Here is a 10,748-nt window from a genome sequence, read left to right as displayed (position 1 = left end):
ATGGACAGTGGAAAGTTGATTGCAATGCTTGAGAATATAACAAAAATATTGTAAATTCTCTTCCATACACAGTACTCATTCTCCAATAGAACATGGGACTCTGGTACATACACTAATAGACTAAGCACAACCCCAAATCCATTATAATTTATTATAAAATGTAATCATTCATTATGTTCACAATTCATATGTCATGCTTAAGAATGGAAATTCTTTTGCCATTCATTTTGTTTATATGTGCATTCATACCATTTAAAAATTTGGCTAGTACAAAGAAGGCAGATTACTGATTATATATATTGAGTCAATTTTTTGCTTCTAATACAACTTGGAATGAAACAGACTGGGTTGTTGTAAAATCTGATTTAAATGGCTTTTTTAATATACCTTTAGGAAAAAGATATTGCATATTTTTTTCCATGTGCTCAGTAGGGCATACTTTACATCTTTGTTTCTCAAGCTGTAGATCAAGGGATTCAACATGGGGATGACCAGGGTGTAAAATATGGAAGCCATTTTATCAGTGTCAAAAGAGTGACTGGACTTTGGCTGTACATACATATATAACAAAGTCCCATAGAATACTATGAGTGCCATCAGGTGGGATCCACAGGTGGAGAAAGCCTTGCACCTGCCCTCAGCAGACTTCATTCTGAGAATGGTTATGAGGATGAGCAGGTAGGACACGAGGACAATTAGAAGAGAGGAAAGCAAATGAAAAGCTGCTAAGATTAGAATTATCACTTCAATTTCATGTGTGTTTGAACAAAGCAAAGAGATCAAGGGGAGACTATCACAGTAGAAATGACTGATGACATTGTAGTCACAGAAGGGTAAAGTAAAAATCTTTGTGGTGACTAGAAGAGACAAAAAAATCCCATACAAATAGGGGACTGCCACCAAGAACTGACATATGCTCTGTGACATGATGACCATGTAGAGGAGAGGGTTACAGATGGCCACATAGCGGTCATAGGCCATCACAGACTAAATATAAAGTTCAGAAGTAATGAACACACAAAAGAAAGCTAGCTGGGTAGCACATAAATAATAAGAAATTGTATTTTGATCCACTACAAAATTCACCAACATTTTGGGGCCCACAGCTGTAGAATAACCAAGGTCACTGAGAGCCAGGTGTCTCAGGAAAAAGTACATGGGTGTTTGTAGCCTCTGGTCCACCTTGGTGAGGATGATCATGCCCAAGTTGCCCATCAGCGTGCTCATGTAGATGATGAGGAACAGCCCAAACAGTGGAGCCTGCAGCTCAGGGCGTGAAGTGATGCCCTTCAGAATGAACTCATGCATAGCTGTGAGGCTGGGTTTTCCCATCCAGTTTTTTTTTTTTTTTTCTTTTTCTTTTTTGGAAAGTCTATTCTGGAAAGACATAGTAGCTGAATCAATAGATTTTTCAATGCTGTCATTATGGGAACATTTGTTTTTCAAAGCTATTGTAAATAATATACATATATATGTGTGTGTGTGTGTATATATATATATATATATATACATATATATATACACACACACACACACACACACACACATACTTTCAAATGTATAACATTCAAAACTAAACTCTATATATGTCATTACGATGAAAATATATAGAAATAGAGTTACAGGACGGTATTTATCAACCAGGGTAATTTCACTTACCAAAGACATTTTTCAACATCTGTAGGTACTTTAAGTGCCACAGTTGGGAAGTGTGCACTACTAGCATCTAATGGTTCCAGGGCTGTTAAGCTGCTAAACATCCTACTACATCTAATATCCATTCAGATGTAATAACCATAACAATAAAATTGTTCCAAGGCTAATAAACTCAGAGAAAAATAATAAGAAGATATAAGGATATTGATAAAGATATAGACACATAAATAAAAACTAAAAAGAGTTAAACATTCCTTAAACTTTGGGTGTTTGGTAAGTAATTATTGTACTATTAATTTTATTTGTCACTTATATAATTAAAATATCATTTTGATATTTATTAATTACATTTAATAAATGATAATGTGGTATGTCAATGACATAATAAATATTTGTAATTATTAATTAAAAATGAATACAACTCAATACATCAATCCATAATCCTATAAAATCTATATACTTTCAAGTGATAGAGCTGAAATTCTGAGCACTCTAGGTAAGTGTATGGATGGAAAACTACAACAGACCACTTTAGAAATTGTCTTTGTATAATCAGAATAAATGTGTATCCATTTCCATATAGTCTATGTTATATGTTTATTTAGTGGTTATAGAGATTACGTTAGGCAAATAATTTTGAAAACTATTCTCATAAACAGAACCAAACAAACTGAAATAAGTGTGCTATAGTGATACAGGCTCAACAATGTTTATATCAGTGCAATTTACAGTCACCATATTATGGAACCATCCCGGGTGTCAATCAACATATGAATGCATACAGAAATGTGGTATATGTGCACAATGAAGTTCTGTTTAGTTACAAAAATAACGAAATTATGTCACTTGCTGATAAATGAGGAGAACTGGAGAATACCATGTTACATAAAATAAGCCAAACTCAGAACATCAAAGATCAAAATTCTTTTTTTCATCTACAGAATCTAGAGAAAAATAAGGAAATGAAAAAGGTTGGGTGGGGGGATTCCATGAAAATAGAAGGGAGATCAGTGCAGTAGAGGAAGGGGATTGAGGGGGAGGCAGAAGGGATGGGACTAGAGAGGAATTCTGGAATGAAATTGACCAAATTATTCTATGCCCATATATGAAGACACCACAGTGAATTATACCTTTATGCATATCTAAAGCACAAACTTAGAAAAAAATATAATGAAGACCAATAGAGTAGAAGAGGAGAAAGGGGGAAGGAAAAGAGAAGGTAAAGAGAAAATACTGGGGATTGAAAGGAAGTATATTATATTCCTTGAAATATGGTTATATCAAAATGAACTCCACTATTATGTGTAAATATAATGCACTAATAGAAACATAAAATACAAAATAGAAAAGATCACGTATATATGTAGTTTCATTTTTACTTCTTAGTGTGTGTGTGTATATATACACACACACACTATATATATATATATATATATATATATATATATATATATATATATATATATAGAGAGAGAGAGAGAGAGAGAGAGAGAGAGAGAGACAGAGACAGAGACAGAAACCTACCTGAAAGAAGTTTCTTTTACACATTCAGATGAGCACTTTCATGGACTTCATCTCTTTGTAAGGTCTCAAATGATGACTAGGTGAGGAACAGGTCAAGTGTGATGGATTCATGCAATTTACACCAATTCCCGTTCATGCCCCCTCCTCAAATATACTTAAGGAGTAAAACTGGACACACTACTTGCTGTGGTTTATATTTCCTGCCGTTTATCTTTCATAAGTACTTCAACAATATTTTAGTATAAGTTACCTTGATATTAATATACTTAAAATATTAAATTTCCTCATGAGGCATTGTCATTAGAATTGAGATATTCTTATTTCTGTGCAACAAAGCTGATGTAAGTTACATGCAAGACCTACGGGAGCATAAGGAAATATGAGAAAATTAGGAGATATAAGGTCAGTGGCATTGAATATAGAATGAAGATTCATCAAATTTGGGAGGCTAAGTGGATGAAACATTTTAAAAATAAATTTTATAAATTTCTGTTTTATAAAACTTTTACCTGACATAATATCACAGACACAAGACAAAATACAGTGAAGTTGATATATATATATATATATATATATATATATATATATATATATGCAGATTCCTAATTGTGATTTGAAATCTTTTTGGTGCTAAGGGCATAAGTACGCCTTCCAAATATGATATAACAATTAATGCATAAAATTTGTGCTTAAGTAAACAAAATGTCTCAGAATATTTCTAATAGCCTGAGGTTTGAAAAATATAGCATAGAACTAGGTGCATGGCATTTAAGGTAATTATCACTGGTGCAAAATGATCATAAATAGCTTATACATTAAAAATTAGAAATGACACATTTTATAGTGAAACATTTATTGAGTACAGTGTGTAAATGAGCTATGAGAAAAGAGAATCATGAAATTTTATCACATTATACATAAAGCTGATTATATGTAATTGACATTTAACTAATGGACACTTTTGCTTGCATGGCTGTGGCTAACTGATAATCAACCCTGTCCCAAGCACACACCTTTCTTTAATCATAAGTATGTTAAAGAATATCAGAGTACAACATTCAAGAAATACCTAAGTACAATAAGAAACAATGTAAAGCCTGTCTTTTGTTGTTACTGTTTGATATAATTTCTAATAATGAAAAACTACAAATAAAGAAGTGTACACGATCAGTGTCAAAAAGGTAAGGAAATAAATTTCTTTTCTGTTTACTGGATTGGGACTTCAATGGAGATAAAAAAAAAAAAATTGCGCTTTCATAGTTGACCATGTACTGAATACTGGCATTTTAATTTTTAGTGTTGTTGTCTGAGAAAAGTTTTTTTCAGATTCCACTGCAAAATGAACATTTACCACCACCATAAAACTGGAAACATAAAGGTCTCCTATTTTTCATAGAATACCTTTCACATATAATTGTGAATTGTAACCACCTCTTCTTCATCAACAGATGAGGAACAGATGAGATGAGATACATATTTTCATAATTCTTAAAATTTAAATTGATTTTTAAAAGGGTCACTGGAAGGGCTTAGGGTCACTAAATAACCAAATGTTTGGAAGAATATCAGAACAAAACACTGAGTCAGGGCTGGGGATGTGGCTCAAGCGGTAGCGCGCTTGCCTGGCATGCGTGCGGCCCGGGTTGGATCCTCAGCACCACATACAAACAAAGATATTGTGTCTGCCGAAAACTAAAAAATAAAAATAAATAAATAAATAAATAAATAAATAAATAAATAAAAACACTGAGTCACTGAAGTTTCACATTCTATCATTTTAAAAAATCATCATCCTTGAAGGTTTCTCTTCCTCCCATTTTTGGGTGATCTCAGAAATAAAATTTTATGTGTGTGTGAAATTCAATATTTTCTAAAACACACACACAAAGAATGAGTTTCAAATATTCTTACCCTCTCAACTCATTTGAAAATATTTAAAAATTAGCATTCAGAGAACAGAATGGAGGACTTCTTACTGCTCAGACTTCAACAGAGCTGTACAAAGCACAGAATTGAATAAGGTTTGGTCTCTTACATCAGATGGCAAAGCCAGAGCACACTGACCATTTCTGTAGGTATAGGCAGCATACAGCACCATATGACACTTTCTGTGTTTGTTACCTGTAATGAACCTTCTCTCTTGATTCTTCCAGGTGATTCTTAACATTACATTTATGAGGAAAATTTATGGAAGTTTTTTTTTTTTTTTTTCATATTTGAGACTCTCCCTGAGGAGGTGCTAAACAATTAGTGGATTATCCCCAAAGTATTTGAACGCTGAATGAAATTTGGACAATTTATCTGCTAACTGTCAGGGACAATTTATGTTCAACTGTGGCTTTATTTATTTATTAATAGAGTGTAAGAGCAAGTAATCCATCTTCAAGGTCTTGTCAAAAAGCCCTTGTATAAATATCTCAGAGATGTGCTAGTACTATCATTTTCATTACAGTGTAAATAAAACTAGCAAAAATGTGGAATCAACCTAAATATCCATCCAACGATAATGGATATGTAAAATGTGACACCTAGATGTGGTAGAATATGAATTAGATTTTAAAGACAATCTACTTTAAAATGAGATAACATGGATAGACTGGAAGTACATGATGCTAAATCAAATAAACCAGGTACAAAAAGACAAATACCGCATTAAGCTGCTTAATGAGGTATCCAAAATTCTCAAATTGAATCAGAAAGAAGAATAATAGTTACATGTAATAGAAACTGGGGTAAATGAAAAATTTTCAGTCAATACAAAATCTGAATTACTGAAACTAAATACGCTCTAGAGATCTCTTGTAAACATTGCACATGTATTTAAAAGTATTGTATTATACATTTAAATACAAAAGTACTGTATTATGCAGTGGAAATATTTCAAGAAGATAGATCTTCTGCTGAACACTTTGCAATAAGTTACAATAAAAGTTGATTTTGATACCATCATTGAAGTGTTTAAAGCTTAAAACAAAATGTTTTTTCTTATCCAATAAAGGAAGCAAACATAACAAACATACACACGTGGATACTGAAAAGTTTATTGTAATACATGAAACTATAAAAACCACAACAAAAAAATCTCAATTCCTTTTTCAAAAAAAAATGTGTGTGTGTGTGTGTGTGTGTGTGTTTGTATGTGTATAGATAGATAAATAGGTAGATATTTTTTTTTCATTCCCATACAGCATACTATTCTACCTGAACTTTGGATCTGAGGACTTTAAACACACATTACTTTACTATAACATTTACTGATTTATTATGTTTATAATTCATTTCTTCCCATCAAGTAAAGCAACAATTTTTATCATTTTGTTCACTTACATATTTATAATATTTAGAAATCTGACTAATAACAAAAGACCAATCTTTAAATATATAATGAGTGTACTTTTGCTTTCTATACATTCCAAAAGAATCAAATGCAGGTATTTGTTTATGTGTGTATATATATATATATATATATATATATATATATATATATATATATATATTATTTCTATGTGGTGCTGAGGATCGAACCCAGTGCCTAATGTGAACGAGGCAAGTGCTCTACCACTGAGCTACAGCCCCAGCCCCATAATGCAGGTATTTGTATGACTTGTCTGACTTAAATTCTATGCTACTTTTAAGAAAAAATATTCCACATCTTTTTCCATGTCCTCTGTAGGGCATATTTTACATCTTTGTTTCTCAAGCTATAGATGAAGGGATTCAACATGGGGATGACCAGGGTGTAAAATATGGAAGCCAGTTTATCAGTGTCAAAGTAGTGACCTGAATTTGGCTGCAAATAAATGAATATCAAAGTCCCATAGAACACTATGACCACTGTCAGGTGGGATCCACAGGTGGAGAAAGACTTGCGCCTGCCCTCAGCAGACTTCATCCTGAGAATGGTTATGAGGATGAGCAGGTAGGACACAAGAATGATCAAAAGAGAGGAAATCAAATCAAAAGCTGCAAAGACCAGAATTATCACTTCAATTTCATGTGTGTTTGAACAAAGCAAAGATAGCAAGGGGAGACTATCACAGTAAAAATGACTGATGACATTGTAGCCACAGAAGGGTAAAGTAAAAATCTTTAAGGTGATTAGAAGAGATAAAAAAGTACTGTAGAGATAGGGGATTGCCACCAACAAGAGACATACCCTTTGTGACATGATGACTGTGTAGAGGAGAGGATTACAGATGGCCATGTAGCGGTCATAGGCCATTGCTGACAGAATAAAAAGTTCACAATAAATGAAAAAAAGAAAGAAAGCTAGTTGTGTAGCACAAAAATAATAGTTGATCGTATTTTGATCCACCACAAAATTTACCAACATTTTGGGGCCCACAGCTGTAGAATTACCAAGATCTGTAATAGCCAGGTGTCTGAGAAAAAAGTACATGGGTGTTTGGAGCCTGTGGTCCACCTTGGTGAGGATGATCATGCCCAAGTTGCCCACCAGTGTGCTCATGTAGATGATGAGGAACAGCCCAAAGAGTATATTCTGCAGCTCAGGACGTGAGGAGATACCCTTCAGAATGAATTCATGTACCACTGTGAGGTTGTGTTTTTCCATTCAGTTGATTAGAAAGTCTCTTCTGGAAAGACATAGTAGCAAAATGAATAGATTTCAATTATTATTGCAAGGGGAATATACATTATGCAAAGCTAATATACATGAGATATATTTAAACTTTCAAATTTAGAATGCTTAAAAGTAAACATTTCATATTTTATTTTCACAAATAAAATAGGAAAAATCAGAGATAAATGTAAAACAGCTGCTCTTAGGTGATTTGATTACTAAAGAACATTTTACTAGCTTAAAGATATTTTCATTTTCACAATTGAGAGTTGGATGGCTATTTTTATCTAATTTGTAGATGTCAGCTAAGCTGCTAAACAATCTACTATATATTACCTCTAGTCCATTTCAATAATCATTTCATGACATTGTTCCATGGTTGAGAATTCAATGAAAAAATAGGCAGACAATGATACAGGTACACTTATATGGATATATAAAGCATAAATGATGAAAGTATAAACATTTCTAGAACTTTGGATGATAGATGAGTGGTTATCCTACTTTTACATTGTTCCTAAATTTTTGCATTTGTTATTTATATGATGACATGTAGATCTGTATTTATTAATTTAATAAAATCATTTATATTCCAATCATATACTAAATATTTCTAATAATACATTTCAAAAATGCATATATTATCCTACTTTAGTACACAGTCCTACAAATTCTTTGTTTGTACAGGTGTTAGTGATAAAACTATAAAACTTGGTAGATGTATGAGTAGAAAGCTGCTTACATTGGAAATTGTATCTGTATAAAAAAAACAGAAAAAATATGTACATAGACAGATATGGTCTATGTTTTTACATTAACTTAGTGTATATAGTTTACTTTGTGCAAATAATTTAACAACAGCTCTTTACACTCATATATAAAGCTAAAAATGTCTTTGAGGTGCATTGAGAAGGATGAAGGATGACTTACTGATTCAATTTGCCTGTGCTATCTGTACATAGCTCTCAAAGATCGTGTATATATGTATTTATGATTTTACTCTTATTTGTTTAGGTGGTGACAAGTACCTGAAAGAAGAATTTTTACATGAGTATATGAATATTCTTCAGCCCATGAACCTCACTTTATCAGGGCTAACATGATGGACGGGTGAATAACAGGTGGAGAAAGATGAATACATGCAAGCTATTCTAGTCTCTGTCCCATCCTACCCCAACAGCCACACCTGTCTAAAATTGGACAAATGGAGCAATGCAGTATTGGATTACTCATCTTCTAAGTGTCACAAATATTTCAGCAATATTTTAGTGTGAGTTGTTTAGATTTAAATTCATTTAAAATCTTAGCCTTTCCCTGGGGGAATTGTCATTATAATTGAAATATCTTTACTTATAGGTAACAAATATGAATTATGTTATGTGGAATAGCCTAGATAAATATGAAGAAATCAGAGTAAATCAGCAAAAAGAGAGTTCAATGACACTGGTTTTATACAACAAAGACTCATAAAATCCCTATATTATAAGGAGGAATAAGAGGTTGAAATACTTTTATAATAAATATTATAAATTTCCACAGTGTATAAAACTTTTATGGTGGTAGACAATACCATAGAGAAAAATAAAATTCCACAATGATGTCATATTTCTGGATTTGATTTGAAATTCTCTTGTGCATCATGTTCACAAGAAATTCCTCCTAAAGTTAATTAGCCCATCATGCAGAAAAGTATGTGTAAAGAGCCAAGAAACATATCCAAACACCTTTAATAACCAAGAGATTGAATGGTGTAGCATAAAAACAGGTATAGAGCATGGAAGGTTAGATAATATTTATGGGTATAAAATTTGTGGGCAGCAAAGATTTCTAAATAAAAAGAACAATAAATGAAAATGACATACTTTACAGTTTAAGTTGTATTGAAAAGAAACTGTAAATGAATTATGAGGAAATAATATTCTATAATTTCATAACATTAAATATAAAGCTGATCACATATAATTTACATATAAGAAATATAAAATATTGCTGAATCTGCAGTGGTTAACTTAATTCCACCCTGCTTCACAGATACACCTTCTTACATTAGATGAATCTTGAAATATGGTAGACCACAACACTAGAGAAATACCTTTAATAAATCCAACAATTAACAATATAAGGCTTTTTAAAAAAAAATGCTTTGGCTCAGTTTGTAATTAAGATAAATTTAAAAAATAAAGTGGTAAGTATCAAATTTCCCACAAGGTTAAGATTTTTTAAAAAATAGTTTCTTCTTACCACCTTTGAATTTGAATGGAGATAATCAAGCAACTTTTCACCATTATCTGACTTCTCTGAATACTGATATTTCGTTATTTAACACTTCTCTGAGAAAAATTTACTCATATTCCACTGCAAAAATGAAGAACATTTCTCATCACTGTAAAATGGGAACTCAAAAGACTCTGGATTTGCATATAATGCATTTCATTTCTCAATGTCTCAATATGAAGCAGAAAACCCCCTTTCTTCATCAAACTATTTTGAAAGGTTTACAAATAAAATTTAATGTCACTAAATAAGTATTTGGAAGTACATCAAAGTGAAAGACTGGATCACTGCAAATTCTATAATTAGAAAAAATCTGCATCATTTTTTACTTTGTTGCCACTATTGGCTTCCATTAGACATAAAATCATATATGTATACTGAATCAAATATTTTATAAGCACACAGAAATTACATGTTTCCAAGATGGTTTCTCTCAACCTATTTGAATATACACAAAAATTAGCATGAAGGAAAAAAAAAGTGATTCCCATTTTTGCTAAGGCCTTATGGAATAGTAGAAAGCACAGAAACTAATTTTGGAAATGGTCACTTACATTAAATGGCAAAATCAGGGCAAAATGTGAGCATTTCTGTAAGTATTGTACCATACAGTATGACATAACACCTTCTGTCTTTATTAGGTTTATGATAGTCTCTCTTACTTCTCCTATTTGCTTTTTAACATGGCATTTGTGAGGACAATTTATGCATT

At 32.1% G+C, this 10,748-nt stretch overlaps 1 protein-coding gene and 1 pseudogene across 1 annotated transcript; both read right to left on the bottom strand.

Annotated features, from left to right (window-relative positions):
* Positions 1-378: 378 nt before the first annotated feature.
* On the bottom strand, positions 379-1,332 carry LOC124106363 (olfactory receptor 8K3-like; annotated as a pseudogene).
* Positions 1,333-6,811: 5,479 nt separating this feature from the next.
* LOC124106364 (olfactory receptor 8K3-like) lies at positions 6,812-7,756 on the bottom strand. The gene has a single exon (XM_046463971.1). The coding sequence runs from the start codon at positions 7,751-7,753 to the stop codon at positions 6,812-6,814; it is 942 nt and encodes a 313-aa protein (XP_046319927.1). The 5' UTR covers positions 7,754-7,756.
* Positions 7,757-10,748: the final 2,992 nt, after the last annotated feature.

This window comes from Marmota monax, unplaced genomic scaffold (assembly GCF_021218885.2).
Source record: "Marmota monax isolate L192 unplaced genomic scaffold, Marmota_monax_Labrador192_F-V1.1 WCK01_AAM20220418_F8-fsc00782, whole genome shotgun sequence".
In the NCBI taxonomy this organism is placed as follows: domain Eukaryota; kingdom Metazoa; phylum Chordata; class Mammalia; order Rodentia; family Sciuridae; genus Marmota; species Marmota monax.
Note: the sequence above shows the minus strand (reverse complement) of the source record. Positions and strands in the feature narration are given on the sequence as shown.

Excerpts from the sequence above, each read along its gene's own strand:
- LOC124106364 (XM_046463971.1), bottom strand. The coding sequence starts at position 7,753 with ATGGAAAAACACAACCTCACAGTGGTACATGAATTCATTCTGAAGGGT.